Genomic DNA, 19,526 nt, shown 5'->3' on the forward strand with positions numbered 1-19,526 from the left:
TTATACAAAAAGTAGTTGCTTTTATCAGAGAGTATAGGAGAGTGGTCACGTCTGAATTGTCTAGTTTTGTTGTAAAAATCAAGATAGATTCAATTATTATTACCCATTGTACAAGCGAACGAAAACCAAGGTGATCAAGGAATCTTGTAGGCACTTTCTATACCACAGAATTCATTACGCAATTCCCAATTTCTTCGCTTCATTTATTCTCATTCCCCCTGTTTTTCAATGTCACTTCAGGGGCTAACTTTCCAGCTGACCGTCGTCCATGAGAAGAGGTCGCCCTATCTCGCAGTCGGTAAGACAGACAATTTTATTGGCAATTTCAGTTTAAGTATTCCAATTTAAATCTACTCTCATATCTCCTTTGTATCATGATGCAAAATATGAAATAAATCCGATAAATTGAAACAAAATTTAATCTTCAATTGCAAGACATGACAACTCTAGTCATTATCCTATGACGTATGGGCCTATCATTTCACTCCTATTACTTCAGAGTTTAGAAATTGACAAAGCGTGGGCATGCCTACGAACGTATTTCAGTGGTGTTCTATAGGAAAACAGATCACAGTCAATGTGGTTTGAACAAAATGAATCATCATAAGACGTTGAGGATTGAAAGAAGCCTCGGGCTGGCTGGGAATTCCGTGTGGTAAAACAGGTGCACCATAAGAAAGTGACCAATAGCAGCAAGGCCGTGTCGCAGCACGGTCGTCATTGTACGTCATCACTCGAGGGGGGAAGGAAGGAAAATACGAAGCAACTGAGGGCTGTCAAGACACCTCGCCCACAAAAAGCAGATGCAGATGCGACCGGGCGGTGAACACGTGCGACGTTTTTTTTGTGACGATCTCGCGTACTCGCGGGTGCAATGTTCAAAATGATGTCGCGAACCGACGCCCTAGAGGAGATATCCACTTGGACAAATAATGACGTGTTGTGTTTGCTGCAGAGGGTGAGTAAACTGCCGACGACGATGTTGAATCACGAACGGTGAATTCTTCTGCGTCGCGATCCTGGACGTACAGACATTCGAACCCGATTGGGTTCTCGGGAATTTAATTGATCTCTATCTGGGCTCCATCTATCAACAACTAATACACACTTTTCTCAGATTGAATGAAAATTTGTAAATTGGAGCCATGTGCATTCCTTTGTGCAGGTATTTTAGCAGATCACAATACGTTTTTGATTGTAAAAACAGTGATCAACAATGTTGTTATAATTATGATACAGCGATGCTTCTGAATTTATTACTGAGTGGTCGTCAAACAGAAGTGTCGATGGCCTCGCTAGCTTTATCAGTCTCATGTACAAATAGAGATTCACGTGTTCATTTTTAACTGCACGCGACGAATCATATGGCTCATTTGATGTAGTCTCTGAGATTATGGCATTGCGAAGATATTACGTCCTTTAAGACACGCTTTTCGTACAATTTCGAGCATTCTTCTAATTTTGTAATCTAAGATTTTTTAATTTGAACAACGGCAGATGGCATACTTCAACGGTGATTGAAATGTTTACTTTATCAACCGAGTAGAAGAAAATTTTGAATTACGAAATTTGAAGAATTGGAGTTTCGAGTTTACGAATAATTAGAAATGTATTTGTTAGCAGAGTTGGATAAATATTGAACTAGGTCTGAGTTATTTTGGCAACTAAAATTTATTAAAAATTCATATTTATTGTAACAAGAATTTCAAGATTTTATATATATTTAAAATATTTGTATATTGTAACTTCATTTTTTGTCAACCATCAAATATCAATGCTTGATAAAGGCACGCCTGCAAAACGTTTCGAAATGATATCACTATAGTGTCATAGTCTGCATCCTGTTTGATTATTCGAGCATCCTCATTTTACAGAATGGTCTGGAAGAATGTTGCAGGACGATAACGAAACGGCAGATTCGCGGCTACGAATTATTGGTAAGTCGACCGGAAGGATTTTCTTTTCAACCGAAGATGACTATCTTTCTATCTCGTGCTTACGACAATTATGATGTATTATCTTTCAAATGATTGTAAAAGTAAAATAGAACAATTCAATACGAGCAAGTTCTCTATACCGCGAGCTAGAAATGTTGCACTTTATCTGCAATAATTACCACTTGTTCGAATAAAATTTCACTCATCGTTGCCCGAGGCATAATCACCCAAGTGACTTTCTTCTTTTCGCGGTTCGCCGAGTAACATTCACGATATATGTACATGGAGTCTGTTGACATCACGTGCTATGTGGAACATTGTAAACCGCGACTGATAAAATCTCGTTACCGTAGATTAACTACGGATCTTTGAAACACTCGGCTTAACGTGTGGGAAAAAGATTTTCACTTGACTGAAAACCGAAACTTCTTTTCCTCGAAATAATTGCAAACCCTGATAAGAGAAAAGTTGTCGCGTTGCTTAGCTTTATTTCATTTCTTTATGTTTAAATAGTTGTTCAGTGCTGCACGGCGGCAAAGAAATGGACTGCAGGGTTTTATCAAAAAGAGTTTTTATCGACTAACAAACAGTGGCTGAATAGAAATGTATGTATGTTTTAACAGGCTTGTGAAGTTGAAAATAATGAAACGATAGTTACAAGAGCCTGAAGATACCGTTTCAAAATGTTAAAGAAAATGAGTTATTCGAGACGATGTCTTCGAGTGTGCGAGTTAGCTGGCACTCGAGTTTCATTCATAGCAGTCTAGCTCGTATTTCGGGCCGGCTGGCGCGTGCTCTCTATTCTCCCCTTAATTAATTGTAATTATTCCAGCACTTGACGGAAGGGAAGCTGACTCTGTGGAAGAGTGACCTCACACCTCCATTAAAATGGTAAGAGAAACGCCATAGGAACGCCGTAGCCGATTTTCCTCATAAATAGTACGGGCTTGTTCCCATCAAATAGGATTACGAGGTCGGTGTCACGGTCTAACGGTTCCTCTCCACACTGGTGAAGAATCTTTTCGAGACACGCCTTCAGATTCCATCTCAATTCATGCAATTATATGCTTGTTCGTATCGAAATACGTTCGAGGTTCAATGTTTTCTCGAATGATGATTGAACGCGGCTCATAACCGGATTATTTTAATTGTCCGGTTGGCCGAAATATTCTCTCGATGCTTTTCCTAATATAATAGCAGTGGTAATGTGTCATAAACAATTATAAATTAATAAATGCACCGAGGCGTGATTGAGAGTTGTCAAACAACCTGGAATATGCTTCATAATCCTTAATTTTATAAAAATGTAACTAAAGTCATGTATTAACAAAAATATTATTATCAGAGAAATATAGTGACAATCATTTCAATATCTTTGTATTTGTTAAATATTCTAGCTGTAATAATTGTCATAGTGTTAATATTTCGTGACTAATGTGATCCAGGAATCTTCTTCCTAATCTTTCTACGATTAATTATTAGCATTATTATGTTGCAAAGTAAAAGTTATATGATTGCAAAAACTAAGAGTCAAATAAAAATTTGTTTCTGCTTTCTGATTTTATCGGAATTTCTCATACAGCGTCGCAAGCATCGTGGTAGTAAAGACAGCGTTCGATTGTCCAAGAAAAGTTTGGCGAACGATGCCCGTAGAAAGCATCAGGTTACGCAGCACGCATACAGAATCCGATGACTCGAATAAAATCGAAATGCACGATGGTTGCGATTCCTACAGATTTTCCATTTGTTTGACGACCTCGAGTTTCGCCAGAAGAGCGTAATATTATCGTGTGGGACGCGTCCGATCATTCAATATCACGCGGACGTTACGAAATTTATCGTCTTCGTTTAATTAAGGAAATTCCACTTGACAATAACACGGGGCTCCCGGCTAGCACATTTGCATCTGTTGCTCGAAACCGTCGAGGGCACGCGCGCGCATTCGACAATTTAGGTCATCGAACCTCGTTGCAAAGCATTTTCCCGCGATTCTACCATTTATTGCATCGCCGGTCGCTTTAATACTAGCCGGCTGGTGAAATCTACTACTTTTGAAATAAAATGATCTCAGACCGTGTTTAAAAAAGGCTGAGTGAAAGTAGACTCCCCGTAGATTTACTCACTCAGTGATCGTTCATTCATGGTGCCGACCATTATCACGCTAGATAATTTCTGAGTAGATTTAGTAGATAGACATAGTGAATCTTCATTAGGGTTTCACAGTTGATCGAATGTCTTTCTGTTTCATTAACGTCTTTACCAAAGATTGGTTTTCTGATTCCAGGAGTCTCTGGAACTTCATTGAAGAGGTAAGAAGAATACCAGAGAAGTTCGTCATGGAAAAGCTGGATTCGCAGATGTATGATTCCACGAGCGATTCAGAGCCTTGGACAGACTTCGAAGACGAGGGTAATGAAGACAGTCCTTCATTACCAGAAACTCAGGAAGGACAATCTAATCCTGGAAAGAGAAGTGACCAAAAAACCTTGCAGAATAGTACTACAAAGAAACCGATGGATGGAGGTATGGTCGGTATATCCAGTCCGAAAGAGGAAGAGCAAGGAACTTACGCAAATTGTGTCGCGAACTACCAAGAGCCGCGGACCCTGCCAACGAAGAATGTATCGAAATTGCATAACCAGGCGGAGAAGTCCTTGGCCGAACAGCTGAAGGAGCAGTTGAAGCTGATGAACATTAAGACTTCTACAACAGATCCCAAACATGACTCATTACAGATTAGGAAGACCGACGCGAAGCCGGTAGATCGCAGCCAACCGCAGAAATCGTTTCTGTACAATGCTCTGAAACCAACACCACCACCAAAACAGATACCGCAACCGAAATCGACACCACAACCAAAACCTATACTGCAACCGAAACCGCCACCGAAACCAAATGTTCCTAATCAAACACAAAGTTAGTATAATATTTATAGGATCACTACTTTGTTTAAGGACATTTTTTTTAAATGATTCTGATTTTAGGGAGGATGGCAGTGCCCCCACCGCCAGAGCCTAAAAAGGCCAAGGGTCCACCTATGATAATGGAGAAGCCAAACAAGGACCTAGCGAAGCCTTCAATGATCCCGAAGAATCTTGACCTTGTTGCTAATTTACCCGCGCAAACTGAAGAAAGCGAAGACGAGTACGAGGCATTCGACGAGGAAATCATCGAGCAGAATCAAAAGAAAAATATGTTTAGGGTGGACAGTAAACAGTCGTTAACAAGTGGCAATCAGAGTTCTGTGGAAAGTGTTTATCAGCCGCCTAGCATCACTAGCTTCGACGAGGAAGAAGAATATCCGTATAAAATTTATGAATCGATTACTGAAGCGGTAAGCTGTTAAATATACTGCTTATATACAGTTGCACCGATGAGAAGTTAATGAAGTTATTGTGATCATTTTAGTCGGACGATAATTGTTATTACTTAAGCCCTATTCAGATGACACAGAATTCGATTGCACCTCCGCCGTTGCCTATAAAGCCATCACATTCTTCCGCTAGTTCTTCTCCAACATCGAGTCGGACGAGCTTGGAAAGATCTAATGGTTGGTATCACAACACTGGAAATAATTAATACAATAATTTGTACTTTCAGGAGTTAGATCGTCAAGAACAGGAACTCAGCAGATATTTAATTTGCTACTCCATTCAAGAAGTATTTCATCAAAATTATGGATATGATTGTTCAAAGAATTATTTGAACGTTTATTAAACAATTGCATAAAGCCAATCAATTAAGTCCCCAAGCACGAGAACTACGATAACTAAGCTGTAAAAAGATATCGGTGCATAAAAAGGTAGAATATATTTATTAATACATAGCACGCAATTAAAATATAGTAAAACCTCGATTATCCGCTCCGCCAGTATCAGAATTATCTATTATCCAAATACATCTGCAATCAACTCAATCTAAGGCAATCCATATAAATAACTAAATAACAGTTCTATTATCTGAAAATTTGTGTCACTACATATTTAATCCGGATAATCCAGGTTCCAGTGTATTACTTTTTCAACTGAATTGATTGGCTTCTGAGCTCTCCATGTAATGAATAAATATGAGCACGATACGCGGAATAGAAGAAAATTCGGAAACAAGTGGTTCCCATGATATAATAAAATAGTTACGTCAATGAGGGAATGATCGTAAAAAAGAAATTAGTCGGTTGCTGTTGGGCAGGAGACGCAGCCTGTTAAGGGCTAGTAAAAAACCATAGACAGGGTGGCGATTAAAGAAATAAAAAGTCAGATGGCCAACTTCCCATAAGCATCTGTTCGACAAATGGTGCTTGTACAACCTGCTGCGCGATGCAATTGCAACCAGTTATGAACCAGCTATCGCGCCCTTTATTTCGAATCGTCCGAAGTACGATAAATGAAATGTTTGCAATATTGTTAAATTGTATTAACACTCTTTGATATCGTTAAAATTCTGTGGCTAAATGTGTTCAACATGCCCAACAATAAAGACAAGTGGACCAGTCTAAAGTCATCGATTAAGCTTAAGCAGGAAGCCATTAAGGAATTTTAAAAAGGAACAAACGGGAATGACTTTATCGTGATTGTATCGTCGCAAAAACTGAAGCAGAAACAGTGTGATGGAATGTGCTCCTGCTTCTATCTGAGGCTGAGCAAACAGCTCGTGGGAGGTCTAGGTGCTCGTTTGGCAGACGAAGTGTCAGATATGATAGTGAGAATCAAAAGGGGGCTTTCTACGTGTTGTTACTCACATCCGCCCGAGCCGCCAGGTATAAGAACTTAATACAAGCACCTGCTCCAAAGATACGATCGTAAACTTATTCTTTACAATTCGTAGTATGATGTAACATACAAAAATTATTAAGGATATTTTTTTAGCAAAATTTTAAATACGGCACTTTTTCTTCATTTCCCCGCATTAGATCAGCCCTGTGAGATATTCAAATTTAGAGATTTCAAGGTAAACGTCCGTTCTCCATTCCTTCCAAAATTGGAAATTCGGACCGTGTCCCGACAACTCAAAAGTATGCACACCTGGGAGAGTACAATTTTAACTTCGAAATTTACCACATGCTGAGGGACCAACGGACGGCTAGTCTTTCCGATCTAACTGGATCCCTAAGTTAAACGTCAGTGGGTGCAGTGATTTAGTCGGAGTCGGTTCATTTGCGGTCATTCCCTTAATACTTATGGAACGTTGCGTCTCCTATTGTTTAGTTCAAAGATCCGTTTAAAGACTTCGAAACTTTAAACGTTAAGTCTACAATTATTAAATGTTGACAAACGAAATAACGGAGTGAACTTTCAACTGTTGCACTTATTTCCAACTATTGAGAAGTTTCAATTAAAGTATCGTGATTCTTGAAGAACCAGTGTAGTTTATTTGCAATTAGCAAACCTAATGTCTTCGCTCAGTTTGTGGGAAACATGTAAAGACAGTACCTCGGCCCATCTGTGAAATTAAACGCGTGACTCGGTCGAAATTATTTTGGATCAGTGTGAAGGATTTTACAAAAAGTAACTATCCGAAAATGGCAACTATTATTGGTGATCCAAAACGAAACGTGTCCTTGAATACTGCGACACGCCGGCAAGCTAGCCTTTCGGATTGTCTCACCCAAGCTACTCTCACCCAAGCTCGACTCAATCTAGCAAGTCAGTTTCTCTATATTGTAACTTAAACTGAATACCATTCTTCTGTAATTGCGTCCAAAATTTTTTGTTCAATTTTTAAGACGAATAGAGATTTGAATGTTAGGGAGTAAATCCCTATCTTCCTAATTTTCTGTTCCGTGAAACTCCTTCAACGAACTGATTACTGCCTTTTGATTGTACACATTTTTTTTTATTGTGGACGTGTAATGCTTATTTTGTTGGTTACAGAACGCTCTCCTGATAAAAAATCAGCAACGCTACCACACTCGAACAGCTATACCTCGTTATCATCTGACAGAGCCACCCGACCACTGCCACCACCTCCTGAGAAACACTTCTATTTCGACAAGCCGTGGTTCCACAATATTACGAGAGACCAGGCGATTGCTCTCATTACAGAACGTAGGTGGCCCCTAAATGTCCCTGTATTAAGTTAAAAAGGGTTTAATTACCGTTAAAAATGGTTTAATTAATTCTCGGATGATGATACCTAAGTACATTTTGAATCACCATTTTAAAGGATATTGAAGGAGTTGTTAATCATATTTTTATATTGATTAGAAAATACTTACGGAAACCCGCAAGATGGATACTTCCTCCTGAGACCATCAACAACAAACGTAAACAACCCCTTGGCTTTGGTCCTTTGGTACAAAGACAGGGTTTACAACGTTCCGGTCAGGAAAAGGCCAGACAACAGGTAAAAATGATTCATTAGTCTTGAATTCAACAAACATCCTCAGCCCGTATTTATATATCGGTATCAAGCACGGGTCTCTGCAAGAATATAATAAGAATGTCGTTATTCAGAATCTCTTTGGATAATTATAAAAATATTATGGATGAACTATGAGAGTCTATTTTACTGAATGTCCGAGAAAATTTTAAAGACATAAGCACTAAAAAGTGGCACAGCTGAACTAGTTGTAAATATGCCTATAAAATTGTATGACCAAGTTCTGTGTTAAAAAGAAATCTTGGATGTTTAGTGAATAAAATGATAAAAGAATGCAATTGGCACAACTAAATTAGTTGTAAAAGAATGTATAAAATTGCGTGAGCAAGTCCTCTATTAAAGAAAACTTTGGAGGTCTTGTAAATTCAATATAAAAGGGTACAATATTTAAAGACATGATTTTTGCTAACAGTTACGCTTTGGGTTCTGCTAAAGTGAATGAGCCGTCCTTCGCCAGCGTGGACGAGATTGTGATGTTCTACACAAGGGAAGAGCTGGTACTCCACGGTGGAGGAGAATTGGGTAGAACAAAGTTGACTGATACGCCTCCGAAATAAATAAACAAATAAATTTCGTTGGAGGCCTCCTTCAATCGAAATGAAAGGAGCCTAAGAACAAAATCGTTGTGTACCACTTAAAATCGTCTATTGCAATGCAAATAGTGCCTAGGAATTCTAAAATAGGTTCCATTTTACTTATTATAGAATTTTTGATACGCATATCAAGCTCATGAAGTGCCTTTTTATCTACGAGAAATTTGTGCACCGCGAGAGAAACTTAATTTTGTATAATTTTTGTGTACTTTATATGTCTACAAAGTTCTGAGGCACTTGTATACACGTATATGTAATTAGATGTGTTTAGTACATGGAGGAAGAGGATCTCTTATAAAATGGACTTGTATATTTTTAATAAAGTACTATACGATTTTTACATTTTTACGATAATTAGACTATACGATTCTCTTAAATAGCTATATTATTATACGCTTATCGGTGTACGATCTATTATCTCACACATTCTTTTCAAATAAGATAACGACGACAAATTAAAAAGTTTTACTATGTAAATAAAATGGTACCAAATGCTGAAAGGAAGGGGAATCCATCGGTATCTTAAGAAAAGGTGGGGTAAGGGAATGGCAGAGGATTTCAAACTTCAGTATAGGCGGCGGAAAAAGGGTGGGCGTAGGAAAGAGACGGAAAATATTTCCGGAAAGAATGTGTGGAAGGGGAGAGGCCAGAAGGATGGCAGGAAGTAAGTAATAAAGATGATACATTAGGAAACTAAACGAAAGGGGAAGCGAGGATGAGAAAAGTTGAAAATAGGAGAAAAAGAGAGTGTGAGTGGAACAAAGCGAATGAATGAGAGTGACCGGAAGGTATGGTTCAGGATAAAGAAGAGTCCCTTCAATTGATCCTCCCCTCACCCCCCTGACCGATGGTACAGAAGGAAAAATTGGGGTAGTTTAAGGTGGATTAAGTGAACGAAGTTGGAGTAACAAATTAGTGTGAGAACGGACTTGTAATTCCAAGGGAATTCAATAAAATATGAAAATTTAAATAAAAATTGCTTTAGTTCGTAAAGAATGTATAATTAAATCAAAATGTATTGATATTTCAGATCATTTAAAAATCGTTTATATTTATTTTAATTTATCAGAAAAGATTTTTTTTATTTGAAAAATAGTGACATCAATTCCTAAATGGATGCAGTCTACTACTGGCTGCCATTTAGCCACCATATTTACAAATCAGTGCTTCTAAAAATACATTAATAAAAGAAATATATCTATAACGACAGTTGCGTCGTTTACTCGATCGTTCATCAATTACCAATACAGTCGAAAAATTATGAATATGAATATCAAGGGACACGCAATTTCTTCGATAATATTTTATCTGTGTTTTCAATAATTTATAGCGATAACACCATTTAGGTAAACACTTCTACGATCAAGGTTCCGGCACTCGAAATTCAACCGCTGTTACGTGTTATACCATATCTCCATACGTGATTACACGGAGTTCTCGTTTCTCTTAATCGTCACACGGTGAAGCTGTGTGTGTTTGAACTTTGAACTGGTTATTCAACAATTGCAAGACAATTACGATGATCAAGATGCACGACGTTCCATGCATTTGATATTCCACGATAAGAACGTTCAATATCGAATCTCTATCTTGGAAAGCTTGTATATTAACATATCGTGATAAAAGAAATATCACACAATTTTGTAATTCAAGAAGTGGAAATAATATATTCAGAAGATTACACGGCACAATTTATTTTGAATTTTTGAAACATGCGCCATAAAAAATTTTTCAAAATACATAAATATCTTGTGCACGGAAAAAATAAAATTTTCAAACATTAATATCTACATTTAAACTGTTCGAAAGACGAAAATGTAGAAGTAGTTAAATTTGTAACATTACCTTATGTGAGCTGCTAGTACATTAAAAAATGAGTTTGAATTGAATAAAATTATTTGAAACAGTGGCAAGTTTCGAGCGCAATACTCACAGCTGAAATAATTCCCTAGATTGTCGGTTAGTTTCTTTGGTTATGTTCCGTTGTTGGCGTAACGTGGTGGGAGGCTGTTAACGACGAAAAACACGACAAGTTTGTGCGCACCGCCCCGTTAACTGTTTGTGACTGAACGTCAATTGAGCGGTTCATTTAGCTTGTCAGTTGAGGCTTTTGACACAGAATCTCGTGGATCCGGGGCGTTGTACCGAAAATGATATTGAAATTGTAAACAGTTGTGATAGGGTTGTTCCACTGTGGTCCGGGCTGCGTGATAAACAAACTGTTAACATGAGTCAGCGTAGACGGTGCAATGTGATTTTAAGCGGGAATAATGGTGCGTTAGATAAGAAGTGTTAATCGCTCGGAAAATCGTTTTGGAGAGCAATGGAAGATGAACAACCGGCGAGGGAGGCGAACAAGATCTGTGGTGTCTGCGGAGACCGTGCTCTTGGTTATAACTTCAACGCGGTGTCATGCGAAAGCTGCAAGGCTTTTTTCCGTAGAAACGCTTTGAAAAATAAGGTGACTAGTTTCAAAGTCTTTCCACCGATTCTACAAAATCCCTCATAATTGCCGATACAATTCAACCGTTCGATCGATAACGAGTCAAAGTGGCATCGTATACTATATTTTTGGCGCAGCCCGATGCATTAATTTGACGTTCCCTATTTTTCTCTTTTTGTCAACACGAATCAGACGTTACGGAGAAAGTGACGTCGCTACGAGAGCCAAATTTGAATTTTCAAAAGTGACAGGAAACAATTTCAAACACTTTTCAGTGAACATTCTTCGTTTCTTAGGATTGTTGAACACACGTAAATGCAATATTTGTGTGTAATTTAAAAAAAAGATGTAGTTCAATAGTAATAGAAAAGAAACAAATATATTTGTTGAAAACGACGTGAGATTCATTTGAGTACTAATTATAAAAATAATACTACACTTTTCTAGTATGTTCCTTCTTTAATCTGCTGTTATTTGAATGTTTAATACATTTTTGCAGGATTTTCGGTGCCCCTTTAAAGAGAATTGTGATATTACGCCAGTGACAAGACGTTTTTGTCAAAAATGCCGTCTAGACAAATGCTTCAGTATTGGCATGAGAAAGGAGTATATAATGTCAGAGGAGGACAAGGTACTAAAAAGACAAAAGATAGAACAAAATCGTGCAAAGAAAAGGCCACCTGTGGAAAGCACAAAGGCATCCAAGAGTAAGAAAAGTTGCATTGAAGATTGCAATTTCGAGGATACTTCTATGTCTGTTAATTCAGTTGCATCAACTGTGTCTGATACATATTTTTGGGAGTCTGATAGGAAATATACTGATTTAGATGCAAATAGGCAGAATGTAGCAGAAAGTATGAGCCCAGTAACGGCTGCTAGCGTTCCAAGTCCTTCTAGTCCACCACAAAATGGAATCATAACCGGGTCGAAGACTCTTGACATGATGAAAGATTCTTCTCATAGTTCTAGTTCCAATTACGACAGTTATGATCAGTCTTCCCACCATGAGGAAAATGATATTGATATGGAAAAATTTAAAATCGATACTAGTCCCCTCACACAGAATGAACAAAGGTTTGACAAAGTGAAACCAATAACTCATAATATAGAAAAGAACAAAAAGCTTGTTACATGCTCCGGGAAGTTTGAGCAACATGTATTGGACTTGAACTCTGAGTTTGGCTCGAATAACAACGAATCTGTAAAATATTCACCCGAATTTATCAATACGTCTGATTACAACAAGTACGGACGTAGCCCTGTACAAAACTCTATATATTCGGATCACGAATCACATCCGAAAAAGCAAAATTTCGATCTACATCCAGGTACACCCGTGAATTTGCATTCTTGTCCAGAAGAACAAACAATATGTGAAAAACCAGGAAAAGAAACGTGTTCAAAAGAAAACGATGTAGTCACAAAGTTCTCTGATGAACCAGTTCCAGTCTCAGTGCTTGTTAATAATTCTAATTTTATTGCCAAGTTACTGCAAAATCAGGACATACTTCTGAAAATTATGACAGATTCTGCAGTTGTTAACAAACTGAAAGAGGATCCACAGATTTGTGAGTTCCTCAAAGAAAACAGTCCAATCGTTGAAAGAAAACCAGGAGCTGAACACAATGTAGAAATTCAGTATAAAGAAGACTCAAAGTTCACCAATATTTCAGGTCATGTATTTGAGCAATCTATTAAGGTGAAAGAGAAGCACGTCGAGAATCCGATCTTAACGGATCTAATTACAAATTCCAATCAAGAAGAATGTGTAAAACAACACATGGAATCCGGAGGCAATGACTGGAACAAAAATGTAACAGATGTTACGAGGGATGTACTCCAAGATGTACAAAGGTATAGATGCGGTATACTATCAATATTATAAAACATGTCAACTGCTGATTTCTTTTCAGAGTACCAATTGTTGCAAACTCCATTGAATCTATTCTTTGTGAGGCAATCAAATTAGAGTTTTCAGCATATTCTGCTCTTGGAGGTATGGAGTCCAGAAGGGAATTGAACGACGCTGAAAGAGCAAAGTTGAATGAATTAATAGTAGCTAATAAAGCATTGTTAGCTCCTCTAGATGAGGATATAACAAATTTAATTGAGGAAGATTGTAAATTTAAGGTAACATTTACAGCAATTCAACATTGACTCCGATTTCTATTTGATAACACTAAATCTGTTTGCAGAGTAACTTTGGTCAGTCCGATCCAGCATTACTAGATGTTATAAATTTAACTGCCATTGCCATTAGACGTTTAATTAAAATGGCCAAAAAGATCAACGCTTTTAAAAACATGTGTCAAGAAGACCAAATAGCCCTTTTGAAAGGGGGCTGTACGGAGATGATGATTTTAAGGTCCGCCATTAATTACGATGCCGAAAAAGATACGTGGTGGATACCACATAGCCAAGAGAGCATGTCGAACATAAAGGTCGACGTGTTGAAAGAAGCGAAGGGAAACCTTTACGCCGAGCATGCACGATTTATAAGAAGCTTCGATCCAAGATGGCGAGATGAAAACATTATTTTAATTTTAAGTGCAATCTCCTTGTTCACGCCTGATAGACCGAAAGTGGTGCACAATGACGTCATTAAACTGGAACAAGTAAGCGAAATGCATTTCCATCTGATGCAATGATCTCGATTGACTTTAATCACGCGTTTTCTGTTTATAGAATTCGTATTATTACTTGCTTAGACGTTACCTGGAGAGCGTATACCCAGGCTGCGAGGCAAAGTCCATGTTTTTGAAATTGATTCAGAAAATATCTGATCTTCACAGACTGAATAATGAAGTTGTCGGAGTTTATCTTAATTTAAATCCATCCAGAGTGGAGCCACTTCTCATAGAGATATTTGACTTGAAACATTGATCAATTTATTTATTCTCTCAATCTGATGAACAGGCAAACTAATTAGTTTTCTTGATCGTTTTTTTGCGGCTACTTCATTCTACATAAATACAAAACCATCACAATTGTTTTAGTAATTATATGTTTGTAGAAATAACATACAGCAATAATTTAAATGTATAAAGAAAAGATAAGTAACGTAAAAATGATAAATTATTCGATATTAGAATATCGTATTGCAAATATATATGTATACACAGATTATGTACATACATATAGACATGGTTATAAAGTGTACTAGTATATACGATTAATGTTGATGCTTAAAATTTAAAATGAAACTACTCTTTATCAAATTTTACATGTATATGGACGTATATCTAAGAAGAAAATGTCTGTACACTCTTCATTAATTAATTATTTCCAGTTTGGAATGTAGACAATTGATCGTGATTCATTAAGCAAATGCTTTTTAAGATCAATTGTATCGTTAACTCAATATTCTAGATTTTATATAAGCAGAGATTATAGTTGTACAACTGAACATGTAAAAGTATTGCATCTCTTTACATAAATCTCTCTCTGTCTAGTGACAACAAACGCATACGTTTAGTCAGAGCCGAATAATACTATTACGGTTGTTAACGAGGATGTATATTTTGTCGAGAGTACCTTAAAACTGTTACGTCTAGAGAAAATCTTTGTTATACTTATACCAAGTTCGATGTTCATGTTCCACGCATACCGGAAATATTTGTTTGTTTTAGAACAAATTACAAGTTTCAGGAAGTTAAAAGTTAAACATGAATTCCGTTCTTGGTATAAAAGAAAAATACATATATATATATATATATAATAATAATAAGATAGATTCGCTCCAAGCATGACCTGAGTGACGTACGTTCACGTTATAAAGTTTTAAATGTACACTATTGTGATATATTGTGTCGAAATATATTTTTCAAAGAATTGTTATGTCCATTTCTGTGAACAAGTTATTTTGAATCTTTGCTAGAATCGAATAACAGATCTGGAATAATAATAATAATAATTAAAATATTATTCCTGGAAATACGTTATTTAATTTTATCATTATGAACATCCAGAACAATTACTTGTTTCGTATCATTCGTCTTCAGTTATCACAAATTGGTATCCAAGCAATTGGAGAATCAAAAGCAACATGAGCAGGGAAGTTGAGACACAGAACATCAGGGTAGCTAGTGCAATGAAAATGTACCCGAAACTTCTGAGAGTGAATGTAAAGAGACAGACAATCCAGTCCCAAATGGTTTTCAGTATCATTACTTCTATACTTTTTAATTTATCCAAATAATTCGACACAATTCAATATCAAACAGGTATACATAAACGAATTAGAAATCGAAATAAAATTCATGAATATCGAATACGAATGTCAATTGTTATAATTAAATCATAAACGCTTCAAGATACAAGAATATATTCTATATTTATATTTCGTATAGGTACAAAGTTTATCATTTTTATAATTTATAAAAGAGTGAAAATTTTACAATGTAAAAGTATGAACCAGTTTTTTCAGGATCGACCTTGATATTCATACTTTATTCTTCAATATCCGACGATTCAATTTCCACTTGCGGTATTGCAAGGCACTAGTACCGGCTGCGATTTGATTTTCTCTACAGGTTTCACATAGTTCTCCCGTCTATAATGGTAAAATATTTCCGAATTCTTGTTGTATGGTTTCGGGAATGCCCAGTTGATTTTTTCGGCAGCTGAATAGCAGGCGCCAATGGCTGCAGAGACTGTCAAATGGTACAAACTAAGCTCATCTAGAGCATTCGAATCATGAATTTTATTGAGGAAACTATCTTTGATATATATCCACGATTTCCATACAGAACCAACGCAGATTATCTTCAGACCACCGTTGGCTAATTTTAGTGCCTATAAAATATTACTTTTTAATTACAGTGAGACTAAATATAAGATGGGAAATGAATGGCTCTTTGAAGTACAATAGAATCACGCATTTCCTCTCCAATATCTCACATTAAGAAGTTAAATCACCCTCGGAGCCTTTTTTGCTAAAGCCACTACATGTTCAGCAAGTATTTCCCCGGCTTCCTTCATCAGATGTAGACTAAGCAGGTCTTCTTTTTTGCAGCCAGTAACAACTTCCATGGTAAAGTTTGCGAGTTTTGTTTTATTAAAATTAGCGTACCAATGAGGCAGTATTTCTTCCCTACTCGCCACTTTGAAGAAAGTCCTAAGAGCCGGCCATATGTAGCTAATCGGTTTTGGAGCGGGAAATAGACCATCGATATCGTCGAAGACGTATTTGCAGGCTCGATGAGCTATCCAGTAAGCTGAAAATACAATTTTATATGTTATTATCGATGTTTTATTTACCTGCTATCCTTCTTTCAGTACTCACCACTGCCCTCATCCCCTAGCATGTATCCCCAGCCTCCACAGGTGATAGTTTTCCCGTCGTTGGTGATCATCGAAGCGTTACTGCCGGTGCCAGCGATCAGAACGACTCCGCCGTTATCAAAGGCAGTCTTCAGAGCACCCACCGTGTCTGATGCAATAAAATAGTCTTTTGCTGTATTAGGATAATGTTCTCGCATCGCGTTAGCAAGAATACGATTCGATTCCTCCTCCTCGCATCCACTAAGGCAGAGCCCCTAGACATTTATACAAAGACACAAATTATACTGTCCGAAAAAGTGCATGTGATCGAGTATCCATCGAGTGGCAAAGATTCCGGCTTATTGTAGAATTTCATATACTAATTTATGTTTGTTTTCATAAAGGCTCGAAACACTTACTAAGGCATCCAAAGGCACCGATTCGGGCATACCTATATTCTCTTTGCCTCTCTGGACCATTGCGGCGATTCTAGCTGCAGTTTCGTCAATCCCCAGAGCCTGAAAAATTCACACATTTTATTGTCAAACTAATGAAAATAATTTGCAATTTTAACTGTAACACATAATTACCCAGTGGTTAGTTTCCGGTCCTTCAACTTCTGTTAGCGGTGTCCCTACACCATCCATAAGTATCAAAGTGGAATGAGAACCACCGCTAAGGGTTGTCAAAGCCAGAACTTTAATTTCTATTCACTAGTTAAAATTCCATAGAATATCGGGTTTTCCACAATTTTTTTAAAGAGAAGAAATAAATTTCACAAATAAACACAAAAATGGTCGGGAATTGAAACAATTGGTCTTCAAGAAAAGTGTTGCATAAAATAATTAAAATCAATTTTTGTTTAGTATCGTCCGATCGGCTTGCAAATAATTGTAATCCGGAATTTAAATTCATAATAAATATACAGTTGCGATAACGACGCCGAGTTAACGTATCAGTGTACTATTAACGGTAGTCATTCATAAGAAGCAAAATAATCAGTGTCTATAAAAACGTCTTGCGTTTGTCTTTTTTTTTCCAATACTAAAATTACAAATCTTTGAATTCCGAAATATGAACGCTGCCTAATGATTAAATTTCTTATTGATTGGCAATGTATATATCAAATGCAGCTGCCTTGTTAATTATAGTTAGGAAACATAATCTTTCCACTCACCCCTCAACTCCGCCGAATCTAATCTCTTTGGCATACTCCGCAGGATCTTTTCCAATCTTCAGTTTATCTTCCATGTCTTCAAAATCTCTCTGACGCGCTTGTGCCCTTAAATTTTTACGAAGCTCATATTCAGTAATCTTCTTTCCCTTTCCCTTTCCTTTTTTCTTTTTTCCTGCCATTTGTCAAGGGGACAACGTCAACTTCTTCCTTCTCGAAGAATTTGATTACATTCTAAGGAACGGGGACAAGGATTTAGGCACCGGATCAAGATAGGAGTCTAATCTGATAACTACGCATTGATACTCAGAAAATCGATTCATTTTCAAAAGATAAATCCACTTGGACTATTGGTTATAACTCTAAGTTATCATAGTTAACCGATTCGTCAGCATATATAGTATATAACCATTTAGATATTGAACGCGAGGCCGATTTTATCTTCATTCACGAAAGGATTCATATTAAGTTTAATAATAGCAGAAGTTTTTCGCGGATATCTCGGAAACTAAGGTCTAAAGAAAAAGTTGTTCAAAATTATGCTCGCAACAACGTATTCAAAAATCATCGAAATTGTCCTTTATTAGTGTATTAGAAATTGGTTCAACATTCATTCTTTTAACTTTAATACATATGGAGAACCTGCACTCCGTACACCCCCTTGCTATTTCAGTTAGACTTATACATAATCTGGACGAACATTACATCTGGAAGGGATAGATAAATAGTGGGTGGCGGGTTCGAGATTTAAATGCAACTCACGAATGTTTGCAGATAACGTACATGCAAGGTGACTGGTAATATTACAGTAAAAATGAAATACAAACATTCACTTACTATGAAAGTTCGATGATTCTTGGAAGATATTGTAACAAACGTATGTTACGTAGTTATTACTTAATAATCGTATCGTGGTATTACCCGTGAAACGTATTTTCACGTGTTTTGATGCAAAAATTCTAATTACGACACTGCAAATCGCAATGAACAGTAAATGTTCACAGATAACCGAGTAGCGATGCCAAACGAAGTTGCCTTTATCACTGCCTGCACAGCAATGTGCCGTAGAGTAGTAGAGGGGGGACTTCAAAACTAGGATTGGATGATATCAATGGGTTCTCTCCACGGTTTCCTTCACTACTCTGCAGCATATAGCAGGCCACCACTGTCATGTCCATGTGACACTGCCAACAACTGTCAGATACTGCTCATTTCACTGTAACAAGTGTCACAGTCTCCCACAATATATTTGTGTAATGTATTTCTAGATGGTGCCACTGTGTCATTCTGATTTATTATTAACAAGATTCTTCTAACGAATGCAACAATTCCAATGGTAACTGAAACTTGGCAGGCAAACATGATTAACATCCTGTTATAACTGGAAGAGAGCAAATAAAAATAAATAACTGAAACGTTTTGACCTAGTTTTTATTTTGATTTCCGCACGAAACGTGGTAATTGACGTGCTGGTGAACATGTTGGATACCACATCACAGTTCTAAAATGTCCACAACTCCAAAACAGTTTACTTGAAGAAACTGAAATTGAAAAGTGAAGATTGATTTGGTCAAATATGTACGTTACGACCAGGAACGACAAAGGTTCGTTTGTACTACAAACAATTCTTGTTCTACAAACAATTGTACTGTCTACAATTCAAATCAACCGCCCAAAGAAATACAGTGCAGCGCCGACTAGTTGTCAACAGCCGGACTTCGATCGTTTAAAAACTTGAA

The 19,526-nt window shown here is 37.1% G+C and overlaps 3 protein-coding genes across 6 annotated transcripts; 2 read left to right on the plus strand and 1 right to left on the minus strand.

Annotated features, from left to right (window-relative positions):
- Positions 1-502: 502 nt before the first annotated feature.
- Positions 503-9,262, plus strand: LOC117219714 (uncharacterized). Of its 2 annotated transcripts, XM_033469065.2 has the most exons (10): positions 503-958; positions 1,875-1,937; positions 2,451-2,542; positions 2,770-2,828; positions 4,222-4,853; positions 4,922-5,271; positions 5,346-5,487; positions 7,808-7,981; positions 8,141-8,279; positions 8,728-9,262. In XM_033469065.2, the coding sequence occupies exons 2-10, from the start codon at positions 1,889-1,891 to the stop codon at positions 8,870-8,872; spliced, it is 1,782 nt and encodes a 593-aa protein (XP_033324956.2). In that variant the 5' UTR covers positions 503-958; positions 1,875-1,888; the 3' UTR covers positions 8,873-9,262. The 2 variants fall into 2 exon arrangements, with proteins under 2 accessions (XP_033324956.2, XP_033324955.2); XM_033469064.2 differs by lacking the exon at positions 2,451-2,542 and having other exon boundaries at positions 507-958.
- Positions 9,263-10,868: 1,606 nt separating this feature from the next.
- On the plus strand, positions 10,869-15,194 carry Hr96 (Nuclear hormone receptor HR96). Its single transcript, XM_033469062.2, has 5 exons — positions 10,869-11,369; positions 11,851-13,205; positions 13,265-13,481; positions 13,547-13,966; positions 14,037-15,194. The coding sequence occupies exons 1-5, from the start codon at positions 11,232-11,234 to the stop codon at positions 14,232-14,234; spliced, it is 2,328 nt and encodes a 775-aa protein (XP_033324953.1). The 5' UTR covers positions 10,869-11,231; the 3' UTR covers positions 14,235-15,194.
- Positions 15,195-15,665: 471 nt separating this feature from the next.
- On the minus strand, positions 15,666-19,000 carry Nagk (N-acetylglucosamine kinase). Of its 3 annotated transcripts, none has more exons than XM_033469085.2 (7): positions 18,625-19,000; positions 17,791-17,895; positions 17,204-17,288; positions 17,033-17,131; positions 16,636-16,888; positions 16,269-16,567; positions 15,666-16,145 (listed from the first exon to the last, which is right to left on the minus strand). In XM_033469085.2, the coding sequence occupies exons 2-7, from the start codon at positions 17,862-17,864 to the stop codon at positions 15,822-15,824; spliced, it is 1,134 nt and encodes a 377-aa protein (XP_033324976.1). In that variant the 5' UTR covers positions 17,865-17,895; positions 18,625-19,000; the 3' UTR covers positions 15,666-15,821. The 3 variants fall into 3 exon arrangements, with proteins under 3 accessions (XP_033324976.1, XP_033324975.1, XP_076382678.1); XM_033469084.2 differs by having other exon boundaries at positions 17,791-18,021; positions 18,625-18,762; XM_076526563.1 differs by having other exon boundaries at positions 17,791-17,962; positions 18,625-18,756.
- Between the last annotated feature and the right edge of the window lie 526 nt (positions 19,001-19,526).

Source organism: Megalopta genalis, chromosome 15 (assembly GCF_051020955.1).
Source record: "Megalopta genalis isolate 19385.01 chromosome 15, iyMegGena1_principal, whole genome shotgun sequence".
In the NCBI taxonomy this organism is placed as follows: domain Eukaryota; kingdom Metazoa; phylum Arthropoda; class Insecta; order Hymenoptera; family Halictidae; genus Megalopta; species Megalopta genalis.